This window comes from Oncorhynchus masou, chromosome 28, assembly GCF_036934945.1.
Source record: "Oncorhynchus masou masou isolate Uvic2021 chromosome 28, UVic_Omas_1.1, whole genome shotgun sequence".
In the NCBI taxonomy this organism is placed as follows: domain Eukaryota; kingdom Metazoa; phylum Chordata; class Actinopteri; order Salmoniformes; family Salmonidae; genus Oncorhynchus; species Oncorhynchus masou.
The window spans coordinates 52,885,819-52,907,078 of record NC_088239.1 but is presented as its reverse complement, the minus strand read 5'-3'; the positions used below and the strand labels follow the sequence as shown (position 1 = coordinate 52,907,078).

The 21,260-nt window shown below is 42.8% G+C and overlaps 1 protein-coding gene across 4 annotated transcripts in view; it reads right to left on the bottom strand.

Moving 5' to 3' along the window:
- Positions 1-21,260, bottom strand: part of gnaz (guanine nucleotide binding protein (G protein), alpha z polypeptide) — a 44,799-nt gene that overhangs the window by 3,803 nt on the left and 19,736 nt on the right. For 2 of the 4 annotated variants that reach the window (XM_064942578.1, XM_064942577.1), the window contains exon 2: positions 11,479-12,920. In XM_064942578.1, the coding sequence (XP_064798650.1) occupies positions 11,479-12,201 (723 nt within the window). In that variant the 5' untranslated portion in view covers positions 12,202-12,920. Of the gene's footprint in view, positions 1-11,478; positions 12,921-13,122; positions 13,399-21,260 lie in introns of those variants that run through there. The other 2 variants (XM_064942575.1, XM_064942576.1) reach the window with 2 other exon arrangements.

Sequence of the window (21,260 nt, the reverse complement as noted above, 5' to 3'; positions counted from 1 at the left end):
TTTCAAATTATGCTCACCTGACCCAGATTGCTAATTAATATTGGGCCGTTTTTGGATTGTGTAAACAACAACAGTAATTTTGTGATGGTGGGGATACAGGTCTGTGTTCCAAACAAAACAAAAGTGTGCTTGCTCTAGTTCCTCAGAGGCACAGTTATGAGAGCTCAAAAAAGCACCTTATAGTTGAAGACTCTTCTTTGTGTCATACAAGTGCCTTGAAATGACTCAGGGACTGTGCACATTTTGTAGAGGAGTGTGGCCACTTGAAGACCTCAGTTAGTCCTCTCACTCAAACCCTTGTCATTTTTATTAAGTTTTATGAAGGTGGTTAACACGGTCAAGACCTTTCCTTCCTCTGGAGGCCGCCAAACTATATATGCATGCTATATATCTCACATCTGAGATGTTGCCTCACATGCTGGTCACAAGCAGGAGTTACTATCCTGAAACCAATTGAATCACTCTACAAACAAACACTTAAGATTTTTGATAACAAACCAAACAGTTACCACTATTGTCATATAATTTACAAACATAATTTATTTAGTCTGGATAGCTTTAAGCAGAATGTAGATGCGAGCCTTGTCTTTAAGATCCTGCATGGTCTTGCCCCTCCACCCTTATGCCGGCATATCATGCTCAAGGAAAGCACCTCCAGGATAACAAGCAGTAACTCGAGGGGATTGTGTTGTCCCTTTTCAACACAGTAAAATCGGCCTTCTCTGTTAGAGCTACAATATACTGGAATGCAATGCCCATGGACTTGAGAAGCTGCACTGATTATTGTACTTTTACATTTAAATTGAAAACATGGCTAAAATCTATCCAAACCTGTACACAATCAGTCTTGTGTCAGGTCAACTGTTGTGTCCTGACGTTTGGTCTCATAATTTCCCCATAATCTCCAAACTGTTCCCTTTCAATTGATACCATGGCTATGCATATGCTTTTCATATTTCTTCTGTAAGAAACATTTCAATTTAGCCCTATCCATATACAGTAGGCCAATTCCCATGCGTGTAAAAAGTTAACAGCTCCCTAAATCACTGTCATACTGAAATATATATTCATATATTACTGGGGAGAGGAGTTGTTATATATCAAAGAAGAACAAGGAAACAGTTGTTGGTCATGCAGTGAATCATAGTTTGAGCACAGGGGAGTGCTGGGCAGTTGGTGAAGCCAAATGTGAAAAGAACAGTCTGACTGACATCAGTACAGATGCAGCAAGTAGAGCTCTGTCATGCATGAGGCTTTTCCCAAGATGTACAATATCTATGAGATTAACAAAAATCTGTGGCCTATCATATTCCATTAAAAGTCCCCGGTACTAAAATGATTAATACTAGACTTACTGCAAGTGTGTGTGTGTGTGTAAGAGAGAGAGATATGGGAGGCTGCAGGCATGTGGTGTGAATCCAGTAGCTTGTGACTGAGTGAGGAGTTCAGTTTGAAGACTGGACGGCTGTTTAAAAGGTTACACAAAACATCATGGTGCTCTGAGCAAATCACAAGATATGCTCAGAGAGAGATTGAAGGAGAGAGAAAGAGAGAGCGATAGGAGGAGAGAGAGCGATAGGTGGGCAAGTGCAATTAAACATAGTTTAACAACAAGAGGGTTGTAAGTTATAAAGTCTCTGTTGTCTCATTTACTTGAACTATAAACCATTCACACTTATTTGTTGTTGCGTACAATATGTAGTGTTTTGCAATGTTAAACAAGGGACTAGGCAAATTAACTCATTTGTATACCGTAAATTCTATGTTCTATATACAGTGCCTTGCGAAAGTATTCGGCCCCCTTGAACTTTTGCCACATTTCAGGCTTCAAACATAAATATATAAAACTGTATTTTTTTGTGAAGAATCAACAACAAGTGGGACACAATCATGAAGTGGAACGACATTTATTGGATATTTCAAACTTTTTTAACAAATCAAAAACTGAAAAATTGGGCGTGCAAAATTATTCAGCCCCCTTAAGTTAATACTTTGTAGCGCCACCTTTTGCTGCGATAACAGCTGTAAGTCGCTTGGGGTATGTCTCTATCAGTTTTGCACATCGAGAGAATGAAATTTTTTCCCATTCCTCCTTGCAAAACAGCTCGAGCTCAGTGAGGTTGGATGGAGAGCATTTGTGAACAGCAGTTTTCAGTTCTTTCCACAGATTCTCGATTGGATTCAGGTCTGGACTTTGACTTGGCCATTCTAACACCTGGATATGTTTATTTTTGAACCATTCCATTGTAGATTTTGCCTTATGTTTTGGATCATTGTCTTGTTGGAAGACAAATCTCCGTCCCAGTCTCAGGTCTTTTGCAGACTCCATCAGGTTTTCTTCCAGAATGCTCCTGTATTTGGCTCCATCCATCTTCCCATCAATTTTAACCATCTTCTCTGTCCCTGCTGAAGAAAAGCAGGCCCAAACCATGATGCTGCCACCACCATGTTTGACAGTGGGTATGTTGTGTTCAGGGTGATGAGCTGTGTTGCTTTTACGCCAAACATAACTTTTTGCATTGTTGCCAAAAAGTTCAATGTGCTGACCAGAGCACCTTCTTCCACATGTTTGGTGTGTCTCCCAGGTGGCTTGTGGCAAACTTTAAACAACACTTTTTATGGATATCTTTAAGAAATGGCTTTCTTCTTGCCACTCTTCCATAAAGGCCAGATTTGTGCAATATACAACTGATTGTTGTCCTATGGACAGAGTCTCCCACCTCAGCTGTAGATCTCTGCAGTTCATCCAGAGTGATCATGGGCCTCTTGGCTGCATCTCTGATCAGTCTTCTCCTTGTATGAGCTGAAAGTTTAGAGGGATGGCCAGGTCTTGGTAGATTTGCAGTGGTCTGATACTCCTTCCATTTCAATATTATCGCTTGCACAGTGCTCCTTGGGATGTTTAAAGCTTGGGAAATCTTTTTGTATCCAAATCTGGCTTTAAACATCTTCACAACAGTATCTCGGACCTGCCTGGTGTGTTCCTTGTTCTTCATGATGCTCTCTGCGCTTTTAACGGACCTCTGAGACTATCACAGTGCAGGTGCATTTATACGGAGACTTGATTACACACAGGTGGATTGTATTTATCATCATTAGTCATTTAGGTCAACATTGGATCATTCAGAGATCCTCACTGAACTTCTGGAGAGAGTTTGCTGCACTGAAAGTAAAGGGGCTGAATAATTTTGCACGCCCAAATTTTCAGTTTTTGATTTGTTAAAAAAGTTTGAAATATACAATAAATGTCGTTCCACTTCATGATTGTGTCCCACTTGTTGTTGATTCTTCACAAAAAAAACATTGTTTTATATCTTTATGTTTGAAGCCTGAAATGTGGCAAAAGGTCGCAAAGTTCAAGGGGGGCGAATACTTTCGCAAGGCACTGTAAGTTCTAGGAACCAATCATATGAATATACAGACTTGTTATGGATCCGGTGCTGTGGCGCGAGACGCAAGCCTCTTTTCTCTGGCATAAGTAGGCATCCTTAGGGACTGAGCTTAGGACCCTAAGCAGTCTACACTAAATAAGGTCAGAGCCAGAGACTCCCCCTCCATTTGTTCTCAGGGTGTCTACACCAGAACCCTGCTGCGTGGAGAGGAAGGCAGCAGCCCACCCACTGTGCTTTGGGACTCTCTACACTCCTTACCTTTTCACTCGGTCATCGTTAGAGTTACAGAGGGAGAGAGGAGGGAAGAGGGGAAAGAGGAGTAGATACTAGGGTAGCTACACACAGCAGGAAGCTCCCCTCCCCTAGACCCTGAACACATCATCCCTCCCCGTGGCCTATGGGCAGAGCCCCCCTCACCATCCCACCCCATGGCCAACCGGCAGAGCCCCCCCTCTCCCTGAGCACTCTAGACACACAGGCCTTAATTAAGATGAAGTATTAATGAGGAGGTTCAATCCTGTGTTAATGCTTTGTTTCAAGTAAATACAAATCTCTGGAGTGAGGAGCCACCCCTAAATTCAATTAAGGTTTGATTCGAATGGCACTACCTTATATACTGAAGAAACATATAAACTCAACATGCAACAATTTCAAGGATTTTACTGAGTTACAGTTCGTATAAGGAAATCAATCAATTGAAATAAATTCAGTAGGCCCTAATCTATGGATTCCCTAAAAACTTGAGACATCTGTGGCATTGTGTTGTGTGACAAAACTGCACATTTTAGAGTGGCCTTTTATTGTTCCCAGCACAAGGTGCACCTGTGTAAGGATCATGCCATTTAATCAACTTCTTGATATGCCAGGCCTGTCAGGTGGATGGATTATCTTGTCAAAGGAGAAATGCTCAAAAACAGGGATGTAAACAATGAGAGAAATATGCTTTTTGTGCATATGGAAACTGTCTGGGATCTTTTATTTCAGCTCATGGAACATGGGACCGACACTTTACATGTTGAGTTTATATTTTTCTTTATTTTTTTAAACTATTTTCTACATTGTAGAATAATAGTGAAGACATCTAAACTATGAAATAATACATATGGAAAAAACACATATGATACAAATACAAATAACAAAATAACACATGGAATTATGTAGTAACCAAAAAAGTGTTAAACAAATCAGAATAGATTTTAGATTCTTCAAAGTAGCCACCCTTTATAAAGAAAAACCCTTGAATGAGTAGGTGTGTCCAATCTTTTGACTGGTACTGTATATCCACTGTACATTAAGGCATGGGACACAAATAATACAATTGCCTCAAGAATATCATACACGTTTTCCATTATTATTTTTCATTATAATTGCCAGAGCCTCAAAAATAGGTATCTCTATACACACTACATGTTTATTTTAATCAAGGTATTGCTCTCTCCCTGCTTTGTAATGCTACCTGAATATTTTGAGCTAGCATTACCTCACATTTATCACCCGATGCTCTGTAGCTGTCTTTAGTGCTTGTTACTCCACCCCATCCCTCTCTCCTCTCTCTGTGTCTGTACGCTGTGCTGCTGCTCACTGCAGCCTCATTCAATCTTTGGGCTCTGCAAGATTCAATTAAATGTGCAGCCTATAAACAACATTTCATTCCAGGATAAATTCAATTCAAGAAGCTTCCATGATTAATTTGAATGGATTCAACATTTTACTGTGATGGATTTCCCCAATACACCCCCATACCATAAAATTGTGATTTACAATGTATACATTCCTCAAGGACCCTAAAGTGGAAAGTGTCTATCATAGTCCAAAACGTGTATGCCTACACACACCAGTGTTCTAGAATATTGCACCGCTGGCTTTCAAACTTTTCGAATTCTCAGCGCAGCTCAAGCAATTTCTCCAACTGCCAACACATTCAAATTAATAGAGTACGCGTTCCAGAGTCGCGTTGGTTTACTGCAAGGTGCACATTCGATGGTGGTCTGAGTGCTATGTCACAATGGGACGCTGGACTGTCGCGTCTCAGTGTCTGTGGACTATGATTTATGCTTTACTCTCACAGCAGCCTGGTCTCATAGACTAGACTTAACATAGCAAATGTAAATTCAGGACACCCAAATTAGTATGATGTGTTATGTCTGGTATGGTAACATAAGGCATGTGGTTAGTTAAGGCAGTGGTTGGTCAGGGTGGATGGGTGGTTGTATAACGCAAATGTCTAGCAACCTGAATGTTGCGAGTTCGAATCTCATCACGGAAAACTTTTGCATGTTTGCTAATTACCAATTTTTCAACTACTTACTACTTTTTAGCTTTTTTGCAACCACTTAACATGTTAGCTAACCCTTCCCTTTCCTAACCCTAACTTTAACCCTTAACCTAATTCAAAGACTTAACCCTAACCCCTTAACCCTAACACCTAGCTAGAATTCATAACATACAGTGCATGACCAAAAGTATGTGGACACCTGCTCGTTGCCACAAGAGCATTATTGAGATCTTAAATTCTGATGTTAAATTCTGTTTAAACACCTCACAGTTGGTGAGTGTTTCAGTAGCTAACCCAAGAATGGTCCTACTCTGTCATTCTATCTGCTGTGAAACCCAGTTTCCAATTAGACACAATTCCCCATTCATTAACATGAAATTCTATTAGCTTAACTTTGTCAATTATGACTTTCATATTAACAGCGTGAGAAAGTATGCTTACGCTTGTTAGGAGATTTTAGAAGTGTAGAACGTGTGGTCCTATTTTGGATCCTCTGGAGTCACGGGACACTTTAATTTAACACCTCTACTATGTCTATGGGGCTTAGAGTGCAATCACATGTCACTGTAGCAGCTCTGTGAAATGTATGTCCACTGTACACCACTCCAACCAGAAATCACTTGTACACGCACGCACGCAGGCAGAACACACACATGTGGATGCACGCGCACACACACCCTCCCTAAGTCACAGCTCACTGTCAACAGCCCAGGATTATTAGGAGCATTTGACTGGTCTGTTACTAGGCAACTGAAGCCATGGCAACCAATTCATTATGAAGACAGGGATGGGACAGGAAAAATGCATCAGGGAATGGGTGGGTGGGGAAAGAATTGCAAGACTTTAATTTTTCCTCACAAAGACAGCCATCCTCTCTAAAAACCCTGTGTAGCATGTCCTACCAGTGATCCAGTACTACACTCCACATGATGGAATAAGAGAGAGCTGAGTCTCTTTTCCTAGTTCTATGGTTACAGTACTCTTGATTCTGCCCATTCATTTCCTGCTGGTTTCTCAGGTGGTGATGTCATTCAGCCTTCTATTCCATGTTAGTATATCATAATCTAAGGTCATCATGTGTTCCCCTAAACTCCTGGAATTTTTACATTTTACATTTAACAGCCAATTGCGCATGTTAAAACAGATTTAAGAGTTTAAGTTTAAGGCCACCATTGCAACTGAGTCCATTTTGTTATAGAGCATGGCTGAATGATGACTGTGGTTAGTGAGTTATGGAGGTTGTACTATAGGGCCGTACGATCTCCATTAATTAAGTAATTGTAGATCCAGAGCTTTTTCTCAGTGTAGAAACCTCAGCACTCTTCTGCCAGTTCTGCTACACTCTCTTGGAAGCTTTATCTTGCTCCTTGTGTCCTTCCCTTTCCCTATCTCTCACCTAATCAGTCCGGGTTTCAAATACATGCGAATTTGATTATTTGTTATATAAAATAGCCTACTCTTTGAAAGTATTTTCAAATACTATTTTCAAATACCTGGATTAAATGCATGGGAGTGTATTTGAGCATTTTCAAATACATGCCAATACTTTCCAAGTGCATTCCAATATTCAACTACTTTTAAAATAAAAAATATCTGAATACTTCATTTGAAATGTATGTGAAAGTAATTATCAGTCACATTCTATTTGCCATGGTCTTTCAACCTCAATTCATCTCTTTTGATTAGTAACAGTCCCAAAACCTAAACCATAAAACATACTGACAAAAAAATGGAATCAGTAAACTGCAGAGAGATAGTGTCAGGGCCTCAGATATCCCTTCTTGTCTCAGACAGTCCATCAAGGATACACAAAAAAAGAGTACCTAAAATATATTAATGTTTAAGACTCAATTATTCAGGCCCTCTCTGATCCCCCCTTTCTGTTGTCATGCATGAGAGTCGAGAGAGAGAGAGAGAGAGAGAGAGAGACTCCATTTGAGACTGAGTGGCATCAAGTTGAGAGCTCATTGAGTAATCTAATTCAGAGGCTCACCACAGCCCCTTTCTCCATGTCTCCCTCCCTGCCTCTCTGATTCCTTCTCTGACTCCATGCCTCTCTGATTCCTTCTCTGACTCCATGCCTCTCTGATTCCCTCTCTGACTCCATGCCTCTCTGATTCCTTCTCTGACTCCATGCCTATCTGATTCCTTCTCTGACTCCATGCCTCTCTGATTCCTTCTCTGACTCCATGCCTCTCTGATTCCCTCTCTGACTCCATGCCTCTCTGATTCCTTCTCTGACTCCATGCCTATCTGATTCCTTCTCTGACTCCATGCCTCTCTGATTCCTTCTCTGACTCAATGCCTCTCTGATTCCCTCTCTGACTCCATGCCTCTCTGATTCCTTCTCTGACTCCATACCTCTCTAATTCCATCTCTGACTCCCGGCCTCTCTGATTCCCTCTCTGACTCCCTGCCTCTCTGATTCCTTCTCTGACTCCATGCCTCCCTGATTCCCTCTGAATCCCTGCCTCTCTGATTCCTTCTCTGAATACCTCTGAATCCCTGCCTCTCTGATTCAAACCTTCATGCCACTTTGGGTTAAAAAAGCCTCTTGCAATAATGGGGAAAGCTGTGGAAACGGTTCCAACAGACATTTCACTAATAAGGGCCCAAATCAGCCGTGGCTGCCAACCACACCCGGAGTTCAGAAATAATGTCCAGACAAGGGGAGGAAAAGGGTGGGGCCTCTAATTTCCTCCAAACAATCCCCTTTTTTCCTTCTCCATTCCTCACTTCCTCTACTTCTCTCTCTTCACCCCCCTCTCAGTCAATTGTTCATGCACCTGTGACGTCCTACTGCTGAACAGTGCCATCGCAAGCTGCTAATTCTCACAGGTACACCCTCACACCTTACACTATGAACTCAATTTACACCTAACTGCATTATCCTCTCAAGAAGGTATTTATAACTCGCTAAAAAGGGCAGCCGGTAGCTTTAAGAGCGTTGGGCCAGTAACTGAAAGGACGCTGTTTTGAATCCCGGAGTGGGTGAAAAATCTGCCCTTGATCAAGGCAATTGAGCCTGTGAGTCGCTCTGGATAAGATTACTAAAATGTAAATAATTGATTTCATGTACTAAATCAGCGAGGTCCTAATATTTCTGGTCTTATTTATGTTATACAGTGCCTTGCGAAAGTATTCGGCCCCCTTGAATTTTGCGACCTTTTGCCACATTTCAGGCTTCAAACATAAAGATATACAACTGTATTTTTTTGTGAAGAATCAACAACAAGTGGGACACAATCATGAAGTGGAACGACATTTATTGGATATGTCAAACTTTTTTAACAAATCAAAAACTGAAAAATTGAGCGTGCAAAATTATTCAGCCCCCTTAAGTTAATACTTTGTAGCGCCACCTTTTGCTGCGATTACAGCTGTAAGTCGCTTGGGGTATGTCTCTATCAGTATTTTTTCCCATTCCTCCTTGCAAAACAGCTCGAGCTCAGTGAGGTTGGATGGAGAGCATTTGTGAACAGCAGTTTTCAGTTCTTTCCACAGATTCTCGATTGGATTCAGGTCTGGACTTTGACTTGGCCATTCTAACACCTGGATATGTTTATTTTTGAACCATTCCATTGTAGATTTTGCTTTATGTTTTGGATCATTGTCTTGTTGGAAGACAAATCTCCGTCCCAGTCTCAGGTCTTTTGCAGACTCCATCAGGTTTTCTTCCAGAATGGTCCTGTATTTGGCTCCATCCATCTTCCCATCAATTTTAACCATCTTCCCTGTCCCTGCTGAAGAAAAGCAGGCCCAAACCATGATGCTGCCACCACCATGTTTGACAGTAGGGATGGTGAGTTCAGGGTGATGAGCTGTGTTGCTTTTACGCCAAACATAACGTTTTGCATTGTTGCCAAAAAGTTCAATTTTGGTTTCATCTGACCAGAGCACCTTCTTCCACATGTTTGGTGTGTCTCCCAGGTGGCTTGTGGCAAACTTTAAACAACACTTTTTATGGATATCTTTAAGAAATGGCTTTCTTCTTGCCACTCTTCCATAAAGGCCAGATTTGTGCAATATACGACTGATTGTTGTCCTATGGACAGAGTCTCCCACCTCAGCTGTAGATCTCTGCAGTTCATCCAGAGTGATCATGGGCCTCTTGGCTGAATCTCTGATCAGTCTTCTCCTTGTATGAGCTGAAAGTTTAGAGGGACGGCCAGGTCTTGGTAGATTTGCAGTGGTCTGATACTCCTTCCATTTCAATATTATCGCTTGCACAGTGCTCCTTGGGATGTTTAAAGCTTGGGAAATCTTTTTGTATCAAATCCGGCTTTAAACTTCTTCACAACAGTATCTCGGACCTGCCTGGTGTGTTCCTTGTTCTTCATGATGCTCTCTGCACTTTTAACGGACCTCTGAGACTATCACAGTGCAGGTGCATTTATACGGAGACTTGATTACACACAGGTGGATTGTATTTATCATCATTAGTCATTTAGGTCAACATTGGATCATTCATAGATCCTCACTGAACTTCTGGAGAGAGTTTGCTGCACTGAAAGTAAAGGGGCTGAATAATTTTGCACGCCCAATTTTTCAGTTTTTGATTTGTTAAAAAAGTTTGAAATATCCAATAAATGTCGTTCCACTTCATGATTGTGTCCCACTTGCTGTTGATTCTTCACAAAAAAATACAGTTTTATATCTTTATGTTTGGGGCGGCAGGGTAGCCTAGTGGTTAGAGCGTTGGACTAGTAACCGAAAGGTTGCAAGTTCAAATCCCAGAGCAGACAAGGTACAAATCTGTCGTTCTGCCCCTGAACAGGCAGTTAACCCACTGTTCCTAGGCCGTCATTGAAAATAAGAATTTGTTCTTAACTGACTTGCCTAGTTAAATAAAGGTTTAAAAAAAAGCCTGAAATGTGGCAAAAGGTCGCAAAGTTCAAGGGGGCCGAATACTTTCGCAAGGCACTGTATGTGACTTATCAGGCCACAGGAAGGTATATACACTACTGGTCAAAAGTTTTGGAACATCTACTTATTCAAGGGTTTTTCTCTATTTTCTACATTGTAGAATAATAGTGAAGACATCAAACCTATGAAATAACACATATGGAATTATGTAGTCACCAGAAAAGTGATTCTTCAAATAGCCTTGATGACAGCTTTGCACACGCTTGTCATTCTCTCAACCAGCTTCACCTGGAATGTTTTTCCAACAGTCTTGAAGGAGTTACCACATATGCTGAGCAATTGTTGGCTGCTTTTCCTTCACTCTGTGGTCCGACTCATCCTTAGATGCAGGAAATGCAGAAGGTTGTAAAGAGCGGTATAGAGTAGTGTTGACATAGCAGAGATAACATCAGGCTTGTGCTCTTGCTAGTGTTATCTGCTCCAAATGCTTCTCACAAAAGGTAGCCCTTTTTTTGTGCAAATAAATACAACTAAAAATAAATAAACTTTTAGCCCTCTATCTAGGAATAGTCTTCCCTTTTCATGCTTTCATGGGGTAAAGCTATCATATCCACACAGAATGTCAGATACAGTATATTCCTCTTTGAAGGGTTAGTTAGGGTTTGTCACTTGATCATTTACCTGTTTTTAACTCCAACATTTTGAGGACACATGCTAGAGGTCGACTTGGGCCCCTGCCATTTTAAGTCACATGCTGTCTATTAAACTCTGCAGAAATGAGTAGTGCGGCCCTAGATGTAATGCACCCTGAGAAGTGTGAAAAGGAGAACACCATAGTGCCATATCTAACAGCAGGCCCCAAGGGTGTGATGACAGAGTGTGGACAGGAACTGGCTGATTGTGTAATGGCTAATGTTGCATGTGTTGCCCAATGGCTTCCCTTACCGTCTGGTTGTCCTCGTATAGCTTGAGGTCATAGCCACTTAGCTCCACACAGAAAATGATGGCGGTCACGCCCTCAAAGCAATGGATCCACTTCTTCCTCTCCGAGCGCTGCCCCCCCACGTCCACCATCTTGAAGGTGAGCTCCTTGAAGGTGAACTTGTTCTCCACGATGCCCGTGGTCATGTCGCGGGAGCACAGGATGTCCTCCACGGTGGGGATGAACTCGTTGGAGGAGATGCGGTCCAGGTCGTTCAGATAGTATGCAGTGTTATCCTCCAGGTGGTACTCGTTGGAGCGGCAGAAGCACTCCTGCACGCCTGAGTCGGCCCACAGGCGCTTCATGACCCCCTGCAGCTCCTCTGTGATCTCCCCTTTGCTCTCGGCCGGCCCGGTTAGGGCGAAGAGCTGCACGGCGTCATAGGCGCGGTCGGGATTGTGGAAGTCGATCTTGAGCGTGGCCAGGGCACGGATGATGCGTGTGAGCGAGTCGATGGCGTTGTAAAGGATGAGGGGCTTGTACTCCTTGCAGGCGTCCAGATTGAAGCCTCCACTGTGGATGATCTTCATCTGCTTGACGATGGTGCTCTTGCCAGAGTTGCTGGTGCCCAGCAGAAGGAGCTTGATCTCACGCCGCTGCCGCTGGCTCTCTGAGCGCAGGTGGCGGTCGATCCGCCGGGAGCGCCGCGCCGCCTCCTTCTCCTCCGAACTCTGCCGGCAACCCATGGTCGTCTGCCACGCGGTGAATACCGAGGAAAACGTGGTGATCACAGAGGAGAACGTGCCGGGTGGCAAAAGGGGGAGCGTCCGGGGTCAAACTAAAATAATCTGGAAGATCAAAAGGAACAGAGATAAGAGAGTAACGAAGAGAGGGATGGATGTCAGAGCAGGAATAGGATTACGTTTGAATCTTCAAAGCTGCAAGGGCTTGATGGGAAGCAAGAGAGACACCTTCCACTCAGAGCAAACAGAGGGAAACGAGAACCATAGAGCAGGAATGACTCAGGAATATTTCATTCTCCTCGTGATCTAGAGGCTGTGCGTTGGTCCTCTGTGGGTTCATCCCAGGATTTGGGACTGGCGTTGGCACAGAGCTCTACCAGGACATGGTGGGATGCCCACACAGAGCCTGGAGCTGGGGCTTGGGTTGGACTGCCTAATTCCACGGGTGCTGGGGGTCATATCAGGGGTCACCCCCTGAGGAAACTTACGGAGCAGGAATGGGGATGGAGGTGTTAGTGAAGACAGTGTTCGGGGATGATGTGTAGGTGCAGCAAATCCCCCTCGCTCTCCTCCCTCATGGCTCTCACGTCACCGCTCCCTATCTTGGTGACAGCAGTCATCCAGGGCAGTCCTTCACGCCTTGTCTGCCTCCTCTCTGGGCTATATTTTGCTCCGTTTCCTCCTCGCAGTGGTGCGTCTCAGGAAACTGAAGGTCCCCGTTTCTGCCAACAAAAGAGGGAGAGGAGAGACATGATCAATGAACACAGTCATGATGAATCAGAGCATAGGAGCTCGAGAGGAAACCGAGAAGTGGAGTTGAGCTGCTTCATTTATGTCTCACAAAACACACAAAATGCAGATACTAAAATACACACTCAAACAAACATGTAGAGAGAGACACACAAGGGACACAAAATATCATACCCCCAAAACTGACAGTGTATTTCCACTACAATGCATGTGGAGCACACAGCACCCGTTCTCTTGGTCAAAGCCCAGACCTGTATCTCAGATCCTCAGCTGTGTCGCCATACTGTCTCTCTCAGTGCTCACTTCCTCTTTACTGTTTCTTTCTAACAGGCATTTCTCCTATCTCCATCTGCAGCCCTGTGTTACCATAGACCTAGTCTGAGCTGAGTCATACACAAGAAAACACACACACATATACACACAAACACGCATCCACACACACAAAAGCAAACCCAAAAGATATCCATGGTGTGAAACGGAAACACATGCAAGATGAATGTCTCTCCCCCTAGCCGCTCTCCCCTCACTTTGCCCCTGGACTCTCCCGCTCTCCTGTCTACCTAAGGCTCTGCAAGCTGATTACATGTGTGCTGTTTATTTACTATCACAGTGGAAAATAACTGCCTCAAGCCGACAGGTGCCTCTCACTGTTTCATTCCACTGCAAAGCCTGATCTCTGCCTCAACCTCCAATTTGTGATCCTGCAGGTGCATGGTTCAAAACTGTTAGGAAAAAAAATCGCAGCTTTGGATATTAAGCAGAAAACAAACAGATTGCCTTACAAAAATACTGTCTACGAAAACGCTGAAAACATTTTCCACCATGTGAATTTTTATGAATTATTCATATTTTCTTACGTCACATAATCACCGTGTGAATACACCGCATTTAATGTGTTGGAATACTGCATGTAGTCTGGCACAAAATGATTGGCGCCCTTGATAAAGATGAGCAAAAAAATACTGTATCAAATAAATAATAAAGACACTGAGTGAACCAAACACAAGGAACATTTTTCTCTTTCCATGACTTAGACTGACCAGGTGAAAGCTATGATCCCTTATTGATGTCACTTATTAAATCCACTTCACTCAGTGTAGATGAAGGGGAGGAGACCTGTTAAGTAAGGATTTTTAAGCCTTAAGACAATTGAGACATGGATTGTGTATGTGTGCCATTCAGAGGGTGAATGGGAAAGACAAAAGATGTAAGTGCCTTTGAACGGGGTATGGTAGTAGGTGCCAGGTGCACCGGTTTGTGTTAAGAACTGCAATGCTGCTGAGTTTTTCACACTCAACAGTTTCCCGTGTGTATCAAGAATGGTCCACCACCCAAAGGCTATCCAGCCAATTTGACATAACTGTGGGAAGCATTGGAGTCAACATGGGCCAGCATCCCTGTGGAATGCTTTCAACGCTTTGTAGAGTCCATGCCCCGACGAATTGAGGCTGTTCTGAGGGCAAAATGGGGTGCAACTTAATATTAGGAAACCATTCCTATTGTTTTCCACAGTTGTGTCAAGTTGGCTGAATGTCCTTTGGGTGATAGACCCTTCTTGATACACACGGGAAACTGTTGAGCGTGAAAAACCCAGCAGCGTTGCAGTTCTTGACACACATATCCCGCTTAAATATGCTTAAATATTTTGTCTTGCCCATTCACCCTCTGAATGGCACTCAAATAAAATCCATGTCTCAATTGTCTCAAGGCTTAAAAATCCTTCTTTAACCTGTCTCCTCCCCTTCATCTACACTGATTGAAGTGACATCAATAAGGGATCAAGGCTTTCTCAAGGATTCACCTGGTCAGTCTAGGTCATGGAAAGAGCAGGTGTTCCCAATGTTTTGTACACTCAGTGTAGCTCAGTATTTGTATTATTTATTTTATACAGTCATTTTTGCTAATCAGAACCAAGGGTTGCCAATCATTTTGGACCTGACTGTATATTACAGTGAATGGGCTGCATTCTGAGCTCGGACTCTGGGACTCTGGGGCTCTGATAAATAGATGCACATTGTGACAGGACAGACCGTATGCTGTTGGTTGTGTAACAAATGTGAAATCACACTGTGGCCTAGTTTTGTTGGCCAGACTACACTCTTCAGACCTGTCACACACAGAGAGAGAGACAGACAGACGAGGAGAGACAGAGAGAGGCAGAGAGAGAGGGAGAGACCGAGAGAGAGACCGAGAGAGAGAGAGCATTCCCCAAAGTTAGTGAGATCCACTCTTAGAAAGACTCGGAGGACTGTCTGACACAGCAGAAGCACCACACAACGCAAACAGGAAAGACAGTATTATTCTTCTGCCTCAGGCACCTGATTGCCCAAGCTCTCAAAATGGCGGAGCCAGCCAAACCAGTTAGAAAGCTGCACATCACTGATTTTCAGAGGCCATAAAAGGAGTTATTACAACGAACGGTGCATGAGCTCATTTCAATGTGCAATTTCAGCGTTCTTCAGCATTGCCATACTGCCTCAGAGGTAATGCTTCTTTAGATAATTGCTGAGGAGGTGGTGGGATGTGTATTTCTTCATGATTACGCAACAATATCCCCACATTTAACGCAGGCTCTTGTGAATGATATTACCCATTTCCCTCTCTGAATGTACAGACTGTCGTACACTTAATGGTGGGTTTATTTGTTCAGTTAGATTAGATAGATTGACGGTTTAGGTATTAGTTGAATGGCGAACTAGCATGGCATTTGTCTTTTGGTGTTAACATTACACTTTTGCAAGCATTTAAAGGCAAACATGCAACTGAGCTAAATGATCAAAGCTGAAACACCAATGGGCAAATAATTTTGATCAGTTCAAGTATCACTTTACTCCCTGTCTCTGCAGTTTGGCTTGTTTCCGTTGTTCAGTTGACCAGTTAATTCTACATGTAGGCCACTGAGTTAATGGCATGACAAGGTATGCATTATGTTAGTGTGGAAGCACAAACACCAGGGGCAAGATAAGGCACGAGGTCGTTCGGCAGGCCTTCCACTCTGAACACGCAGATAGTCAGGTATAATGGGCACAGTGGAGCGCCTCCTCTGCTTACGGAACTACAGAACTGCTTGCACTCTTTCTCGTAAGGCACGTGCCAAGTGAGAGGGGGGCATATGGGGTTAGTATCACTTCACAAATATTATTTCAGGCAACTACAATACCCCACCCTTTTTGTGTCCAAATGAAACCGTACTTTTTGAAACCGTGTAACTGGATGCACTTTAAACCTGGTTACCCAGAGCACACTTCACCAGTTCACTGAATCAAGGAGAGTAGTTGTGATGTGGAGAATAATGGCGTTGTGTGACGTAGTGAGGGCGTGTACCTTTTAAGAGTATGCGAGAGGAGGGAGAGGGAGCGCGGAAGGGGCCGTGGAGAGAGGCCAGGCCAGGCTCATGTTTAATGAGCACTGAGGTAATGTGATAGTCAGGGTGAGACCAGCTCTGTCACTCTCTCGCCTCTCCTTCACTACTTGTTGCACACGACACAAATGGCTTCCTCTCCTATTTCTAATTCGACCATGCCGTGAACAATTACAATATCTAATCATTATTAGAAATGAGCAGATGTACTACTGTCACGGTAGTGTAATGGGCTATTTCTGTCATGATAGTGGAAAGCACCAATTTGCCATCAGAAAAAAGTCAATCATTTTAGATTGGGAGGTGATGGTAATCCTCAGAGGGTAATAGAACATTCCTGGTTAACGGACAGAATGCATGCACAGGCCTTTATTACCTGCATGAACAATTAGTTCAAATGTACATTATGTGCAAATTGTGTAAAACCCACACATGCATTATATTGCATCAGCATGTGTTCAAATGTTCCATACACACAAAGATATTATTTCTCGCAAATGTTGTGCACAAATGTGTTTACGTCCCTGTCGGTGAGCATTTGTCCTTTGCCAAGATAATCCACCTGACAGGTGTGGCATATCAAGAAGCTGATTAAACAGCATGATCATTACACAGGTGCACCTTGTGCAGGGGAAAATAAAAGGCCACTCTAAAATGTGCAGTTTTGTCACACAACACAATGCCACAGATGTGTCAAGTTTTGAGGGAGTGTGCAATTGGCATTCTGACTGCAGGAATGTCCACCGGAGCTGTTGCCGGAGAATTTTATGTTAATTTCTCTACCATAAGCTGCCTCCAACATTGTTTTAGAGAATTTGGTAGTACGTCCAGCTGGCCTCACAACCGCAGACCAGACCACGTGTATGGCGTTGTGTGGGCGAGCGGTTTGCTGACGTCAACGTTGTGAACAGAGTGCCCCATGGTGGCGGTGGGGCTATGGTATGGGCAGGCATAAGCTACGGACAACGAACACAATTGCATTTTAACAATGGCAGTTTGAATGCACAGAAATACCGCGACGAGATCCCGAGGCCAATTGTGAGGCCCATTTTCTGTGACCAACAGATGCATATCTGTATTCCCAGTCATGTGAAATCCATAGATCAGGACCTAATGAATTTATTTCAATTGGCTGATTTCCTGATATGAACTGTAACAAATTGTTGCATGTTGTGTTTATATTTTTGTTCAGTAACGTTATATGATACCAGGAGTATCCACACATCACCACTCTTTTTCACATGTAGTGTGGACATGATCTTTTCCTAATAAATAAAATAGGACTATGAAAGAGGTTGCAATGGGGTCAGTCTGCTAGCCTTCCTTTATCCGATGGGCTGGGCTGAAATAAATAGAATTAATCGAGAGGCACATACAGATTGTAGAGCGAGACAATGAAAGCCAGACAATTTAAGAATTGAGGAACAGGCAGGTGCTGTTTTTGTGCTCATGTCATGTTTAGTGATGATAGAGTTGCTAGACAGAGGAGTAATGTTGTTCTCAGGTCATTATGTTTTCAGAGCGGAGTGTGTGATGAGTATGGTTTTTGTTAACTACCAATGGTTTAAAAATGAGGTGAACAGGTGTGTGTGTTCATGTTTTGTATTTGAAGAGGGATCATGTTTGGTGTTCAAAGTAGAGCAAACATACTGTACTGTCCATTGTCCAAAGGTTTCTGACACAACAGCCAGCTTGACATGTGTTGAAATAAACATAAATAATCAAGTAGAAATACAGGTATACAGGAGTATGATTTTCAAAATAAAAAATACACCTGAAGAGGTGTGTTGTTTTAGATATGATAAACTCTGCATACTAGTTGTTCCGAGAGCATGCAGCAGCTCCCCCAGGCCCAGGGTTACCATGCCTACCTTGTATGCCACTGCTCCATCTCTCCTGCCACTGAACAGGCCTGGCTCTGGCAATAAATAGATTATGTAAGTCCTGACAAAAAGCACAATGGCATCTCTGTCTTATTGATGAATACCGTTGTTACGTAAAGCATCTCACCAGCAGTTGCATTGTGCGATATACCCCAGTCCCTCTTCACTCATGTCTACACACACACACACATGCATGCCCCCCTCCTCACACGCGCATACCACATGAACACACATGAACACCCCAGGCCTCTTCCCAACAATCACAGTCACTGGTTTCTTTACATCATGCTGAGGTTACTTCTCCCCTCTCCCCTCTCCCTCTCTTCCCTCTCCCTCCTCTCTCTCTTTTTCTCTCACACTCTCTTTCTCACTCCCTTTCTCTCTCCCATCTCTCTCTCTCTCAACGGTCCTCCGTGAACCTCACAGACAGTAAACTGTGAAATAGGGATCGTTTTGCACACGCTTATGTTTCTAATGTTCCATTTACCCATTGGTCCATGACAGTGCAGGGACAAGGACAGTGGTTTTTGGAGATAGGGGGGGTAGAGGGTTTACTACCTGCTGGAGGCTGGGGTTCCTGTGGTAGCAGAGCAGCCTAGCAGACTGAGGATACTGAGGACACCAGACTAAATAGTCAGTCAGTTACAGTTACCCTCCCTGACCTGGCTTCCCCAGTAGACATGAAGACAGTTGAGTTGTGTGGCACATTAGCCTATAGTATTTTCAACCAGTGAAAGCTGCTGAGGGGAGGACGGCTCGTAATAATGGCTGAAATGGAGTCAATGGAATGGGATCAAACACATCAACGATGTGGTTTCCATATGGTTGATACCGTTCCATAGACTCCAATCCACACAATATTATGAACCGTTCTCCCCTCAGCAGCCCCCACTGTTTTCAACCAACAAAAATATTATTAACAAACAATAATGACCAACTTCCTGGCATTGACAACGTCAATGGAAAGCTACTGAGGATTGTAGCTGACTCTATAGCCACTCTTATATATGTCATATCTTTTATCTGAGCCTAGAAGAAAGTCTTTGTCCTCAGGCCTGGAGGGAAGCCAAAGTAATTACGCTACCAAAGGGTGGTAGCAGCCTTTACTCTTTCTAATAGCAGACCTATAAGCTTGCTACCAGCTTTTAGCAAACTATAGGAAAGAATTGTTTGACCAAATACAATACTATTTCTCTGTAAACAAATTAAAAGACTTTCAGCATGCTTATAGAGAAGGGCACTCAAACTGTATTGTACTGACACAAATGACAGATGATTGGTTGAAATAAATTGATAATAAGACAATTGTGGGAGCTGTACTGTTAGATTTCATTGCAGCCTTTGATATTATTGACCATAACCTGTTGTTGAAAGAACTTGTGTTATGGCTTTTCGACCTCGACAATACGGCAATCTATCAAATAGAACTCAAAGGGTTTTCTTAAATAGAAGCTTCTCTAATGTCAAACATGTAAAGTGTGGTGTACTGCAGGGCAGCTCTCTAGGCCCTCTACTCTTTTCTATTTTTTCCATTGACCTGCCACTGGCATTAAACAAAGCATGTGTGTCCGTGTATGCTGATGTACACATCAGCAACCACACCTAATGAAATCACTGAAACCCTTAAAGAGTTGCAGTCTGTTTTGGAATGGATGGCCAGTAGTAAACTGTTCCTGAACATCTCTAAAACTCAGAGCATTATATTTGGTACAAATCATTCCCTAAGTTCTAGACCTCAGCTGAATCTGGTAATGAATGGTATGGCTGTTGAGCAAGTTGAGTAGTGTCATGACATTGGCCTGTGGGTAAGGTTTATGACCCCCCCATAAATACCTTTCTCCCTTCCCTCTCTCTCTGACTCTACTGAAGGACTCTTGAATAGCCTTTGTTAAACATTGAGAGTCTGGGAACATCAAACAAGTGGGGGAAAGGAACCATACTGTATTTTGGTAATAGAACCAGTTGAAAATATGCGGTGGTACTTAATGAATATGATGTCAGTTCGGTTGTCATCTGAGCCATTATGACTGATGACAGGATGACTTAATCTGTATCTGGGAAAGTCTACACATTCTAGTTATCAGATTCACATGGAATTGTTGTGCAATTTAAATGTTTAAATATGACACTATTTGTGAAAAGATTCAATGTAATTTTAGCTTCCAAATGAGAGATTTGGGTTTTTATAAAGTTAGAGCTCTGCTCAATCAGTGGCCCGCCCCTGTGAAGAGACATGGTTTATAAACTATGAAACACACCCTCCTCTCTCTCCACTATATAAGCCCTTGACGAAAATGTAACCTTCTGTTCCGAGGACGATAGGACGACGGTCCATACGTTGAAAAGGACTAACATGTCAACTACAAAACTAAGCCAACCTCAATGTGAGCTTTGGTTGTGAATGGTATAAACTTTGAACTCTTATTCACTACAGAAGTGAGACATCCTGGCCGTTGAGTTAGCAACAGCAGCTGTAAACGTGGGCTAGGAAAGGACGGACGACGTATCCAGTCTAACACACAACGACGATCCTACAACGTAATCCAATTTACCACCAGTGACATTCTTCAGAGGACAGGAAGATCTTTGTTGGCCAACACGGCCAGCATTTACGACCAACCTACCGAAGCGCAGCTCAGAGTAAATATTTATTGCATTTTCCTTTTCCAAATGGGCAGTAATTTAGAATGCATAAGATACTGTATTTACGATAGCAGAGCTTCTCCCTTTGTTCCTCAGTCTTCCCGCTCTTTCACTCAAACCCAACCCTCTTTTCTTTGTGTAACCAGCTGTCATATCTGTTCCGTCCGTAAGGGACGTTTTCCTTTATGACATCATTTGTAATCAAGGTATGATTCATTCTGTGTATATGTAATTCGGTGTGATTAGTTAGGTATTTAGTAAATAAATAATTAAACCCAATTTTGTATTGCTGATTCAACTTGTTTGTGAAGATAACCAAGAATTCTACGATGTTCAGATGAGACTGAAATAAGGTGACTAATTAATTAATATTGACTGCTATTGATGTAAAATGTTACTTGGTCTTTCAGAGTTTATTCGGAAGA